A 15,085-nucleotide genomic window follows, 5' to 3' on the forward strand; every position below is an offset into this window, starting at 1 on the left:
TTATAACTTGTTATGCCTTGTTTGCTTGATATCCCTTGATATCTCTTTTCTGAAGAGACACTGAGGAGAAGTGGATGAGAGGGAAAGCACAAGGAGGGGCCCGGAAAGGTTGGAGGGAGGAAACTGGAGTTGGGAATGTGTTGTGTGTGAGAAGAATTTTAAAAAAAAGAAAGAAAGAAAGCAAAAAAGAGAGAGAGAGAGAGAGAGAGAGAGAGAGAGAGAGAGAGAGAGAGAGAATAGATGGAGAAAATGAGGAACTCACAGAGAATAGGATGAAAATACAAAACAATAACAAAATAAAAGTGATAAGTGCAATGATACACGCCATTAATCCCAGCCTTCTGGTAACAAAGGCAGGGAGATCGCTGTGAGTTCAAGGCCATGGTCTATATTGCAAGTTCCAGGACAGCCAGGGTTACATAGAGAAACCCTGTCTGAAAAAAGAAAAAGAAAGAGAAAATGAAGGACCCTGGAACTCAGTGGACAGTGGAAAGTGGCCTTTGGTGACAAGGGTTCCAGAAACAGTGGCCGTGTGGCATTCTCAGTGTGAGAGGACTGTAGAGTGACTTGCCCTGGGTGTGGGAATAATTCCACATGGAGAATACTTTTTAAAGGCTCACTGTGAGAAAAGGTCCTAAACATTTGCAAGGACATAAACTAATTATGTGTAGCAGGACCAATAGTTAAATAACATTTGTTTTCTCCATGGAATTGTGAATACTGCAAGACTAAAAGAGTTCTAAATGCAGCAGATTCTCAATTGTCTGTGGCAGTAGAGTACACTTATTTAGATCAGTCAAATCCTAAAGGGATGTGTTTCCCTGTTCACCTACTCTGAAAGATGCCTGGTAGACATTCAGAAGGCATTCAGGGAAGAGGATGGAGTGTCTAGCCTTGGCCCGGCACAGTACAGCAAGTCTCTTGAATCAGGTAACTTAGTCATCAGGAAAACTGAATGACATAATTTAGTTCTTCTGGGAGAGTTTGATAACAAATTAAGAATAGGCCCATTAAAAACAGCCAAGAAGTCTATCTGCCAAGCTTTAGCTGTAGAAGGGAAATTGCTGATGCCAAGAAGTGCTTGCTGAAAGGAACCTGATATGATTGTCTTCTGAAAGGCTCTGCCAGAGCCTGACAAATAAAGAGGCAGATGCTCACAGCCAACCATTGGACTGAGCACAGGATCCCCAATGGAGGAGACCTTGTCAGGCATCAATGGGAGGAGAGGCCCTTGGTCCTGTGAAGACTTGGTGCCCAGTGCAGGGAGGCAAGAGGGGTAGGGGGGGGGGGGGGGAGAGAAACCCTCATAGAAGCAGGGGATGGGATAGGGAGTTTCTGGAGGGGAAACCAGGAAAGGGGATAACATTAGAAATGCAAACAAACAAGCCGGGCGTGGTGGCACACGCCTTTAATCCCAGCACTTGGGAGGCAGAGGCAGGCAGATTTCTGAATTTGAGGCCAGCCTGGTCTACAGAGTTCCAGGACATCCAGGGCTATACAGAGAAACCCTGTCTCGAAAAACCAAAAGAAAAAAAAGAAAAAAAAAAAAAGAAATGTAAACAAACAAAATATCCAATGAAATATAAATAAAATAAAAAAGAAAACTGTGTGGATGAGTTTACTACATGTAGCATCTGTGAAAATTCTTGCGTTGTCAGAACAGTGGGAATATTGTATGATAACCTAACCAAACTAATTATCTTGTTCTGTTGCAAAGGTGTTGGCAGAGTGAGCAGAAGTACACGCAGTGGTAGTTGTAGCCACACTTGAGCAGTTGCCTCCTCTCCCAAGTAGAAGTGCATGGAGAATGGTCCTTGTCCCCACTCCCATGGCAGGATGGGAACAAGGATATCAGTAGGATCATACTCTTCTTTCTGTGGGAAAATTTATGTTGAAATGCTCTTGGGTAACTACCTGTTACAGAAGCAGCATCTTCATTTTTCTAGAATCACTCGTGACATGAAAGTGTATTTTTCTTTATTCCTATCGATTTTACGAATTTTTCTTCAATCTACAAAATCTTTTCAGGTGAGCACTGTTTTAAATGGTATGCTAGACACAAGCTTCAGGGATCGAGCTCTTCAGAAACACCAAGGACTGAAGCTTGCAACTGCAATTCTGCAAAACTGGAGGAAGTGTGATTCATGGTGGGCCCCAGATTCTGCTCCAGAGAGCAAAACGACTGTGCTGTCTTTGCTGGCAAAAATGTTGCAGGTATTCTGAAATTAAAACACATTCCTATTTAGTTGTTGGGTTTGGTTGGTTGGTTGGTTGATTGGTTGTTCTTTTTGAAACACAGTCTTACCTATGTAGTCCTAACCTGCCTTGAACCTTTACATTTTTCTACCTTTGCCTCCCGAGTACTGAGATTACAGATCTTTACCACCATGGATGGCATGTTCATTATTTTGAAGTCTAACTTATGTTTAAACACTATGGTGAAAGTTCATTCAAAACCCATTTGTTTGATAAAGTAAATATGTTTTGGTGAGATACCTGTCAATTACTTTTTACTTTTTCTTTTTCTTTATACCACTGTTTATCATGCTTACCATTTTATGATTTTTCTTGTTATCATTTCTTTGCAGGCTTTGTCTTAGCAGAAAATAATAAAATGCTTTAAAGTAACTTTGTTGAAATGTTTTTTGAGGTTCAAGAATAATATGAGTTCTGAAATTTAAACATTTAAAAATATCTTGAAAAATTTTGAAGCATAATACAGAAATTTGTCATGTTTTTATCTCTCTTTAGATTGATTCAACTTTATCTTTTGATACAAATCACAGCTCATTTTCTGAAATCTTCACAACATACGCTAGTCTACTTGCTGATGCAAAGTTGGGTCTACACTTAAAGGTAGATGAATTTAACACATTGGTCTTTTGAGATTATGTTCTTTTTATTTTCACATCTTTGCAATTTTGTGCATTTGTCATGTTGAGCCTTTTGCAGGGATAAGTGTGGAAAACGTGAAACTTGTAATAGTAAAGAGATTAGCATAATAACCCCCCATGTACTTATGATTAGACTGTGGTCAGATCTGTTTGAACATGGAAGGTTCTTCCTTCTGGGACTTGGGCTAGCTGACCTGTCTGTGCTTCAGTATGTCTTCTCAAGAGATGTGCATGCTGTGCGTGAGGGCAGGTGAGCATATGTGAGCTATAGCACATGCTGTTATAGAGATGTGCGTTTGTGCATGAGGGCAGGTGAACATATGTGAGCTATAGCACATGCTGCTATAGAGATGTGCATGCTGTGTGTGAGGGCAGGTGAGCATATGTGAGCTGTAGCACATGCTGTTATACCTCTTCGAATTCTATCAAGGTCTATTGTTTACCTCTTGGATGTGCCAAACAGCAGGCCCAAGCGTTTCCAGGGATTTTTCTATTCTCTACCACCCATCTTAGTACTTTAGAAGTAGAGTACAGCCATGCATTACTGTATCTGCATTGGGCCCTCACACATTTGTATAAGCACTTTATTTAGTGAGCTACTTCCCTAGCCCAAAAAACATTTCTTTAAGTGTAACCATATGATCTTTAACATTTGTGTTTATATACATCAGATTTAAATTGGTATTGTGCATTTACTGTAGTAATTTCAAACTATTTCAGACTATTTTCCTATTGAAATCTTTTAGTAATGGGGAGGACAAGAAAATAATTTTATTGTTACTAAGTTTAAGGTCCTAAAACATGGTCTTCATGAAAGAATGTTTTTTTTAAAATTGGAAAATTCTTTGGTGTGTTCTGTATGACTTCTGAAGTTTTTCTCCTTCAAATGTGAAATGTTTGAACTTTGCTTGTTATTCAAAGGAGGTAGGAATTAATAGCTAGCCCCTCTTAAACTCAATATGAAGTTATGAAGGGATTTTGTAAACAAATACTTATAAACTGTCCTGTAGAAACCATTCTTTCTATATAGAATTTAAATATAATCTGTTTTTAAAAATGGTTTTTCAATGTATTCTTTAAAACTGCCACCCATTTATACAGTATATTTTGATGGTATCCACTCATCACAGCCTCCTTGCAACTCCTCTTAGTGCAGGCTCTCCTCTCCCAGATCCTTGTCTTCCATGACAGCTTGCTGGCTTCCAGAATTGAAGCTAACATATATGGCTACATTCAAGTTGGCTTTGGCGTCACCCAGAAGCCATTTGTTGAGCGTTTGCAGTGCATTATTACAGGCTTTAGGAAGTAGTGATTTATTTATCCTACAGGACCTATATGCCACAATTAGTGTGATTTACATTTTCTGTATTGCTTCACAGGGCCAAGCTATCATTCTTCTTCCATTCTTCACCAATCTGACAGAAGGCAGTCTAGAAAACCTAAAGCATATTCTGGAAAAGCTCATTGTTTGTAATTTCCCCATGAAGTCTGATGAATTTCCTCCTGATTCCCTAAAGTACAATAATTATGTGGACTGCATGAAAAAGGTTAGTTTTAGTGTCACTCGTAAAACTTTGGATGATTTTTTTTTCTTTGTGTTATATTGGAGGGGGTAAGTTTTTATTAATTTACACTAACTGGTATACACACACACACACACACACACACACAAGAAAAATTAAACATATAATGGGATACCATGAAATGTTTAAATATAGGCATATACTATGGAATGTTTAAGCCAAGCTAAACATACCTACCTCTTCAAACATTTATCATTCTGTTATAATGAAAAGTTTCAAGATCCTTTCTTTTTAAAATGTATTCTCTGTATCACTATTATCTGTAGTCAGTTTACTATGCAGTGGTACCTCAGAACTTCTTGTATTTGTGTAATGGTTTAGTACCCACTGAAAACATTTCCCTATACTTTCCTCTCCCCACAGTCTCTTCACTGTTTCCATCCTCTGGTAATTGCCACCACTCTACTGTGTTTTTATAAGTTCAGTTCTTTAGATTCCGTGTATATGTGAAATCAATTATATTCTGATGCTTGGAATATTTCACTTAATGTAATGGTCTTCAATTTTATCTGTACAAGTAGAGATGATAACATTTTAGTCCCACTCAGGCTTGATAGTCTTCTTGTATACACACACACACACACACACACACACACACACACACACACCCCACATTTTCTTATTCTTCCATTTGCTAATGGACACTTGGGTTGTTTCCATTTTTTTTTCCTGTTGTGCCACAGTAATGCAGGAATTCACATGTCTATACAGACTTAATTTCCTTTGATATATAGCTTAGTACTGAGATTGCTGGGTTATGTGGTTGCTCTCCTTTCTTTTCTGTTGCTGTGATAAATAAAACACTAACCAAAATAACTATGTATACGTCATAGTCTATTATTGAGGGAATTCAGGGTGTGGATATTCATGCTCAGATACTTGCTTTTACAGCCCTGGTCCACCTGCATAGGGATAGTGCAACAGTGGAGTAGGTCATCCTATATTAAGCAACAGCGGAGATAGTTCTCCACAGACATAGCCAGTCTGACCAGGGCAGTTTCTCTCAGATGACTCAAGGCAGTTCTGTCTTTTTAAAATTGTGATTATACTAATTTACATTCCCACCTATAGTATGCAAGTGTTCTCTTTCCTCCAGAGCCTCACCCTCTCTTGTTATAACCCTGGGATGTGGTTATGTTATTTTTGTAGTTTTTAGTTTGTATTGTCGCTGATGATTGTTGGTATTACGTACTTTTTATGTACTCATTCATTTGTATGTCTTCTTTTGGGGAATGTCTATTTAAATCTGTTGCCCATTTTTAAATAGTTTTTTCTTTTTTCTTGTTTTGCTGTTGAGCTAGTGAATTTTCAGATGTATTCTGGGTATGTTGATCATTTCCTTTACTGTTCAGAACCTTTATAGTTTGATAAAGTCTTGTCTATTTTCACTTTTTTTTTTCCTGTGATTTTGTGGTATTTTATAAAACAAGAAGTTACCAAATTGCATGTCCAGAGGCATTTTTGCTTGTAGTTTTGTTGCGGAGTTGGGCTGTAACATTTCTATTGGGGAATCCTTTCTCTTCAGAGCTGTAACACAGCAACAAACCTAACACAAGAGATTTATTGAGGAGAAACACAGAATGGTGGCTGCCTCTGACCGGGAACAGAGACAGTACCAGTGTACTGTGGGGGTGGGGGGGAGGGCTTTCATGGGGTTTTGGAGCATGCACAATGAGCTAGTGGAAAAGCACAGCTTGGCGAGAAGTATTGCGTGGTCGCCAACTTTGAAACATTGTTTGGCCATTAATGTTGTGTCACAGATGCAGGGGTTTCCAAATCACAGCTCCAAGGCAGGATGTGCAGGGAGATTTTTCCACTGAATTCAGGGCCCAGGAATTCAAGGCAGGCAGCAGAACAGAAAATGATCCACCTTAAATGATCCGCACTGCTACTAGGGATATATTATCTCAGTGACTGGATGTTTGCCTAACTCAGGCAAAGCTCTGAGCACCATAACCAGGGCTTCTACTCTCCCTCCTTCAGGGATGCAGACCACCAACAGGAAAAAAGACAAATGAGCTTAAAGAAAACAGTCACTAAAGGGATGACTAATGACAAAGACAGAACAAAAATAGGTTTGGAGGTTAAGAAATGTTCTATCTATGAAATAGGGCTAGTAGGAGGTTAGAAATTATATATATAATGAAAAAGTTTTAAGTGAGAACTTGTCTATTTCTGAAGATAATATTGAAGATAGCTCTTAGAATCTAAAGGCAGAACATACAGACATTGCAATAAAGAGTGTGTGAAAGTAAAAAAAAATAGTAATATTTGAAAGTTTATGTGAAATTGCTATATTTTTCCAATTAAAACGTTTTTCATATATTTATTTGTGTGTGTGTGTGTGTGTGTGTGAGTGTGTGTTTATGAGTGCATATGTGTGTGTGTGAGTCTGTGTAAGTGCATGGCATTTCAAAGGTGGGAACTCAGAGGACAACTTTCCGGGGCTTCTTTCTTTTCCAGCATGGAAGTCCTAGAGGTTGAAGGAAGAATGCCTTGAGTGACAGCCAGCACCTTTACCTGCTGAACCATCCTGTTACCCCCTTTCTCTGTTTTTAAAATTCAAGTTACTAGACTGCACATGTGGTACGTGCCTGTCATTCTAGAGCTTGAGAGGTACCTGCATGGATATCAAGTGTCCATAGCCAGTCTCAGCTACATAGTTAAGGTGGAGGCCAGCTCAGCTACATCAGACTTTGTCTTAAAATTTCAAAAAATAAAATAAAAGACTAGAAAGATGGTTTTGCAATTAAGAACACTTGTTGCTCTTGGAGGTCTGGTTTCAGTTCCCAGCCCCCACAGCTGTCCATTTTTCCAGTTCCAGGGGATCCAGTGCCCTCTTCTAGCCTTCTTGAGCACCAGGCATATACAGGTGTGCAATTTTCGAAAGTCAGAGCTACAAAAATGTTCATGATGTTGATAATGGACTCCTTTTGTTCTATTTTTAGTTTCTAGATGCATTGGAGTTATCTCAGAGTCCTATGTTGCTTCAGTTGATGACAGATATACTTTGTCGGGAACAGCAACATATTATGGAAGAATTGTTTCAAACCACTTTCAAAAGGATTGCTAGGCAGTAAGTTATTCTAATCTGAGATTCCCTGGAGTCATATGCATGCTGTTTCTTGAGTGGGCGTGTTATCTTTGTTTAAAACAAACAAAAAATAGAGGAGGGATAGTGGTTCTTACAGCTCACTGCTACATTTTAAAATTCTTTCTCCATAACAGACTTTTCTTATGGGAAAATTTCAAACCTACTGAATAATAAAGAAAGAATTAGGCTCCTGGTAGAAGAAATGTCCTTTTCTCAGTTTTCTTCCCCCACAGCGTCTATTTTCTCATTGTTGTTACTTTTTTTTTTTTTTTTTTTTTTTTTTTTGGTTTTTCGAGACAGGGTTTCTCTGTTTAGCTCTGGCTGTCCTGGAACTCACTTTGTAGACCAGGCTGGCCTCGAACTCAGAAATCCGCCTGCCTCTGCCTCCCGAGTGCTGGGATCGGATCAAAGGCGTGCGCCACCACGCCCAGCTCTGTTGTTACTTTTTAAAAGTTCTATATAGTTTAAAAGCATGTATATTTGTACCCATATACTTGTGAAGCTCACACAACAACTCAGTCAACCCTTCCCTTCCATCATGTGGGCCCTGGGGAGCAAACTCAGGTGGTTGTTTTTTTTTTTTTTAAGCCATCTATTCAGATTTATTCTGCCTTATTTATTTGTGGGTGTGGGGTCATTCACTGAATTATGGAGTGGCTGAGTATAAATTATGGAGTGTAAATGGGACCCTTCCACATCATCTAGCAATCAAGATCAATCCCCATAGCCATACCCACAGTTGGAACACGGCAAAGTCTCAATGAAGGCTTTCCTCTTAGTTGACTCCAGGTTGTGCAAGTTGACAAGTCTAACTAGGACACCAGTATTACATCTGGATGAAATTAAGAGTTTGATTTTAGTCATAAGTGGCTTAGAGTATACCCTCTGAGAAAGTACAGTCAATTGTGTTTCCCCAGTTACTTAGTAATTATTTTTATATGTGTGGTAATTAATATTAATTAGGTATGCTTCTTCTAAAACATTAGAATTTGATTTTTTTTTATACCCAGTTTTCTTTTTTCAATTTAATTTTATTATTGTTGTTTATGTGTGGGCATGGTATACTTGTGTCACAGTGCATGTGTGGAGGTCAAGAGACAATTTTTTGTCTGTTAACTTCCATCCCCCATGGACTATGGGGGCTCTTTGTTACTTTGTAATAAATATTCACTGAAGCATAAAAAATACATGTTCAAAGCATGTCACTTTATCTCTTTTCTTAGGAGTCCATGTCCCACACAATTAAATCTTCTGGAAAGTGTCTATACAATGTTCCGGAAGGCTGACCTCCCTTCAAATGTCACTCGCCAGGCATTTGTCGATCGCTCTCTCCTCACCTTGCTGTGGCACTGTGACTTGGACACACTGAAAGAGTTCTTTAGCAGAATTGTGGTGGAGGCCATTGATGTGTTAAAGTCCAGATTTACAAAGGTATGTCATATACAATAGTAAAGAGACTGGGGACACTGCGTGCTCAGTCAGATAGGCTCTGTTCAAGGAACACTCCTTCTGCATCCAGTAGCAGTCTATGGCCACCTGGAGCCACACTACTTTCCTAAAGCAACTGACTGGCAACACAATGACTTAGAATAACAAAGGTGTACTCTGTCTGGATGTAGAAGGCTGTGTTCAGTCACACCAGGCCTAATTTATGTTTGCTAGCCACACTCTGCATGTGGCTTTCATAGAAAAGGCTCTCATTGTTTTTTCATGTCTCCTGTGTTTGTGGCATCCCTGGGTCTGTGCTGATATTGTTTCTATTTCTGCCTCTCTGGTCATGTTGCCCCCTCTTGACTGTCACTGGCATATGACTTGATTTAGGGTCCACCTAGTAAATCCAGTCTAAGCACCCCTTCTCAATGTATTCAACTTAATAATTACTCTAGAACCCCCTTTGGTTACATGAAAAGTTAAGTTCCAGGGATTGGGCATCATCTGGACAATTTTAATACAGTAACGGTGGAGTACCATTCAGCCCTTCTGAAAACCCTGTTGGTAGATGCAAATAAGGAAATGGTTCATTATAATTAAAACCATCAAAATAGGTGAAAATTTGTAGCTTGTGTTTTGTGATTTCACCTGTGTTTTTACCTATGCCTTCAATAAGACTTGACAAACCCATGTATTCTGGGCTTACTGTGTGTTACTTCTGCGTTTTACCCAGTATGACATACCAATGCTCTTTCCACATTGGAAAACCTGGGCAAAACAGTAAGTGATTTGCATCTTTGTTAACATTATTTTCAATAATATTATTATCTTAATAGCACTAAGAATTAAATTTGATGTTTTGAAGATGATTTTTTTCATGTTTGATAAGACCACATATGCTATATCTTTTCAGCTAAATGAATTTACTTTTGACACTCAAATCACCAAGAAGATGTGCTATTATAAGATGCTAGCTGTGATGTATTCTCGTCTTTTAAAAGATGATGTTCACTCTAAAGAATCTAAAATTAATCAAGCTTTTCATGGCTCCTGTGTTGCAGAAGGAAATGAACTTACAAAGACACTTCTTAAGTAAGACCTTACTTCATTTGTGGTTATGTTTGATTTTTTTTTTTTTTAAGATTTATTTATTTATTTATTTATTTATTTATTTAATGTAAGTACACTGTAGCTGTCTTCAGACACTCCAGAAGAGGGCATCAGATCTTGTTAAGGATGGTTGTGAGCCACCATGCGGTTGCTGGGATTTGAACTCAGCACCTTTGGAAGAGCAGTTGGGTGCTCTTACCCGCTGAGCCATCTCACCAGCCCATGTTTGATTTTTTAATATTTGGAGTAATTGCACAGTTTTTAGTTTTTTAGATTTCTTTCATTTTGATATATATGTACATACATTCATACATACATACATACATACATATCTGAATGTTTTGCCTACGTACAACATGTGTACCACATGTGTGCCTGACAACTGGAGGTCAAGAGAAGGCATCAGATTCCCTATAAGTTTAGTTATAAGTGGTTGTGGGTGATGGGAACGGAACTTCCAACCTCTGCAATAGCAGAAAGTGTTAACTGCTGAAACTTCTCTCCATCCCTTGGGGTACATATATTTTTAAATGCATCTATATAATGCAAATTAAATGTCTTAGATAAGTAAAGTATTTTTATTTCTTATATTCAGAATACTTATATGGCCTTTATTGTGTTGTTGGGCAACAGGTGCTTATCTTTTATTAAATATGTATATATGTCTGAGACTATATGCCACTTGTGTATGCACCTTCAGAAGCCAGAAGGTGTTAGATTCCTTAGAAGTGAGTATCCTGACGTATGCTGGGAGCTGAGCTTAGGTAATCTGGAAGTATTCTCCTCAACTACATACTTATGCTTCATAAAGAATAAAACTCTTTGCTGGAGTTCAGTTATAGTGCTTGCCTCACAAGTACAAGGGCTCAAATTTAGACTCCTGTATGTCTTTCATATTCTTCTTATCATTTATACTCTGAATGGATTAGTATATTAATATATTTTGATAGCATGAATTGCAGTAAGAAATTTTTTTTTTAATCATTTGTAATTGAAATTGAAAAGCTTTCTATAAAGCATAGACTAATAAGATATACTGTCTCTAAAAGATGGTTCTACTGAAATCCTCCCAGACTGGACTGACTACCTCATTTCATTCTCATCTCCAGACTTGCATTCTTCCGTCTTATTCTAGTCCATGCCTTCTCTTTTCAGAGGAGGATGTGACCATCTTTCTATTTGTATTAGCATGAGACCTAGGAGTTGCAGTCATTTCTCCATTTGACTGTCCCTAATCTCCATTAATACCCAGTTGGTTACCAAATCTAGTCAGTTTGACCCTATTGGTTTTCCTTACAGTATCTCCCCTTTTGTGTGACCTTGTTCTGACTGCCTTTACAGCTATTGCAGTGATCTCATTTTGAATTACTTCTGTGCTAGGCTTGTCTTCCTTTGCTTTCCCCACCACCACTACAGAGTCATAATCAACTGGAATGCAAGTCTAGTCTGTTGTCTTCAGCAGCAGGGCTGGCTCAGAGTACAAATGTTGCTGAGTCTGTGGGCCAAGTAGTCTGTAGCAGGTCTCATACTGTACTGGGAACAAGCCATAAATTATATCTACATACATGTGCATGGTTGTTTCAAGAAAACCTTTGAACCTATCATGTAGGATGAAATATGTATCTCTTAGTATGTTAGGCAAATTCTGTTGAGAACGCCTTCTTTCCTTCACTGTATGGATGTTTATTGTATTTATACCCTCCGGCACAGTGTTTTGAGTGCCACCCGTCTCTGCTCATAATGTCTGCATAATGTCTTCTGCACCTAACATGACATTTCAAAGTTCAGCTTAAGTCATGCACAGGGCATGCGTCTGGGATCCTAGTTTTTCTTGGGACTCTTACATAGATAAGGGAGCTCTTTTTTTATTATTATTATTTTCTTTATTTACATTTCTAATGCTATCCTGAAAGTTCCCTATACCCTCCCCCACCCCTGCTCCCCTACCCACCCACTCCCACTACTTGGCCCTGGCCTTCCCCTGTGCTGGGTCAAATAAAGTTTGCAAGACCAAGGGGCCTCTCTTCCCAATGATGGCTGATTAGGCCATCTTCTGCTACATATGCAGCTAGAGACACGAGCTCAGGGGGTACTGGTTAGTTCATATTGTTGTTCCACCTACAGGGTTGCAGCCCCCTTTAGCTCCTTGGGTACTTTCTCTAGCTCCTCCACTGGGGGCCCTGTGTTCCATCCAATAGCTGACTGTGAGCATCTACTTCTGTGTTTGCCAGGTCCTGGCATAGCCTCACAAGAGGCCGCTATATCAGGGTGATAAGGGAGCTCTTGATCACAGAAATGAAGGATTCCTCCCGCCACCCCCTGACCCACGAAACACCATGAAACCCTTTCTGTTCAAAACCTCCTTACCTTCTCCACAAACAAACAAACAAACAAACAAAACAACAACAAATAAACCTTAGCTCAGGATTGTTTTCCCCTTAAATCTTTTGTTGGACTTCGATCGGGCTGTTTGTCCGTGTCCTTGCTTCGCTATCTTGAGTGTGCTTGCTGTTGCACTTAACACTGTTACCAGGCATATGCTAGGTTAACGTGCTTGTTTATATGTTCCTACTGCTGGTAGAAGCATGATCCTTGAGATTTGCTGAACTGAATAATTAGATCCGGTTGGCTGACAACTATTGATTCAAGCCTCAATGTCCACATTAAATAAGTTGAAGTACAGCCTGAATCTCCCCTACAGGTTGTGCCATGATGCATTTACAGAGAACATGTTGGGGGAGAGCCAGTTGCTGGAGAAGAGAAGACTTTATCATTGTGCTGCATATAACTGTGCCATTTCTCTGATAAGCTGTGTCTTCAATGAGTTGAAATTTTACCAAGGTTTTTTATTTAGTGAAAAACCAGAAAAGGTAAGTGTTCCCGGGGACTTATCCTGTGGCTGACTGACTTGTAGGATTTCAACCGTTCAAAACTTACCAATTACATTTATACCATATTTTCCACTTCCTATAATGTTAAATATAGGGGTATTGGCTCTAAAGTGCTTCTTTGTGATTTGGGGGTGGATTGTGGATTTGGGGGTAGAAATGAGCATCTTTGAGGCAGATTCTCATGTGTCCCAGCCTTGCCTCAAATTCACTGTGTAGCATTCTGATCTTTCTGACGGTACTTCCCAAGAGATTATGGGTATCCATCATTGTGCCCTGTTTCTGTGATGCTGAGGATAAAGCCTGGAGTCTTGAAAATGCTAGACAGATGCTACCAATTGATTCACACCCCTAGTCTTCTGTGACTTATCAAAGAGAATTATTTTTGGGTAATTAGTTATGAAGTCAGATATTTTCATATAGGTTTTTCTTTTTATAGAACTTGTTTATTTTTGAAAATTTGATAGACCTGAAACGTTGCTATACATTTCCTATAGAAGTTGAGGTAAGTAAAATTTTCAGTATTGTTTCTAAGTTAAAAATATTAGCAAATGTTGATAGAGAAAAGAAGGTATTATTTTGAACATGTTTAAGTATTAATTTGCTCTCAACTCCAAAGACAGGCAGTTTTATGTTAAAACTGGCAACTATAAAGCGTAGCAACTGGAAATCTGAAATGTCCCCCACACGCTATAACAGCATTTGGTTGTTACTTCTCTTGATTGTGAAAGACAGACAGTGCCAACTGAAGGAACTTGATTTCTGAGTGACTTTCTCCAATCAAAAATTTAGATTTATATTGATGAATCTGGCCATGGTTAGGTAACCTGGACAGTGGGAAGTCAGGAGTAGCTGGAAGATTGGCTCCAGCAGGTGGGACACATTTGGTCTTATCTAGACTGCTTGCAGCCTCAGCCATAGGTGAGGCAATAACTGCTGCTTTCACTTCCCATCCCACTGGAAATGGGAAGGTGGGTGAAGCACTAAACCAGCATCCCATGGCTGTCCAGTCCCCACACAGCTGTCAACCTGACCATGTGATAGTGTCTCACCCATGCCCTTGACTGTGTTCTTCGGGGATAAGAATGGAACGTGTTTTCCTAAGCATATGTTGAAAAAATGAAAATGAAAACAACAGTTGTCCATATCTATGCATGGACACTTGTCATGCTACCTCGAAAAGCACTGTAAGGTGCTGTATAGCTGTATAGTTGTGCCTGTACATACAACTGTCCATAGCTGGATAGTTGAGAAACAGGCTCAAAGGTCAAGTGAAGACCCAGGATTATCGGCCTATGAAAGCAGAGAACGATACTTGAGCTAAGTATTTGGTTTTGGTTAGGTTCAGGAAAACTTTGGGAAAGGCTGTACCTGCAAATACATACACATTCCCTTTTAAGTATGGTTTTGAATATTTTTAAATTCACAAAAATGTCTTTTTTAGTTTGAAATCTAGATTATTACTAAAACAAAAAAGATGTGAACGTGCTTCTAAAACATTGTAAATGCTGTTTGTTTTTTCTAATAGGTTCCTATGGAAAGAAAGAAAAAGTACATTGAAATTAGGAAAGAGGCCAGGGATGCAGCAAACGGGGCTTCAGGTAGGACACTTTCAGAATGATTTAGAGTACTTCTCGTAGTTGATACTTGTGTATGAAAATGAAAAAACACTACCCAGCAAGATGGGCTCAGCAGATAAACAGTTCTTGCTTCATAAACCTCATGATTTGAGTTTAAACCCTGGAGCCTATATGAAAAAGCTGGATGCATTGGTGCACATCTGCAATCCCAGCACTCATACAGCAAGATGACATAATCACGCAGGTGCTCACAGTCCCGCTAGCATGCAGTATGCAGTGCAGCAGCAGAAACAAGAGGCCTGCTTCTCTAAAGTGGAAGGAGAGAACCTTCTCCAAAAGATATCTCTGACCTCACTCACACACTATGGCACACACATGCCCCCACATTAACACCTCATGAAAACACATAATAAATATGACTTAGAGGTTTTTCTTTTTTCCTTCCTTCCTTCCTTCCTTCCTTCCTTCCTTCCTTCCTTCCTTCCTTCCTTCCTTCCTTCCTCCC

At 39.2% G+C, this 15,085-nt stretch overlaps 1 protein-coding gene across 1 annotated transcript in view; it reads left to right on the forward strand.

Annotated features, from left to right (window-relative positions):
* The window catches only part of Prkdc (protein kinase, DNA-activated, catalytic subunit), a 201,570-nt gene that overhangs the window by 91,693 nt on the left and 94,792 nt on the right, over positions 1–15,085 (forward strand). Inside the window, exons 36-44 of the mRNA XM_021209938.2 lie at positions 2,029–2,214; positions 2,752–2,856; positions 4,274–4,441; positions 7,426–7,553; positions 8,795–9,002; positions 9,916–10,094; positions 12,814–12,982; positions 13,440–13,505; positions 14,529–14,601. Of these exons, the coding sequence (XP_021065597.1) occupies positions 2,029–2,214; positions 2,752–2,856; positions 4,274–4,441; positions 7,426–7,553; positions 8,795–9,002; positions 9,916–10,094; positions 12,814–12,982; positions 13,440–13,505; positions 14,529–14,601 (1,282 nt within the window). The remainder of the gene's footprint in view (positions 1–2,028; positions 2,215–2,751; positions 2,857–4,273; positions 4,442–7,425; positions 7,554–8,794; positions 9,003–9,915; positions 10,095–12,813; positions 12,983–13,439; positions 13,506–14,528; positions 14,602–15,085) is intronic.

Source organism: Mus pahari, chromosome 12 (assembly GCF_900095145.1).
Source record: "Mus pahari chromosome 12, PAHARI_EIJ_v1.1, whole genome shotgun sequence".
Taxonomy (NCBI): Eukaryota; Metazoa; Chordata; class Mammalia; order Rodentia; family Muridae; genus Mus; species Mus pahari.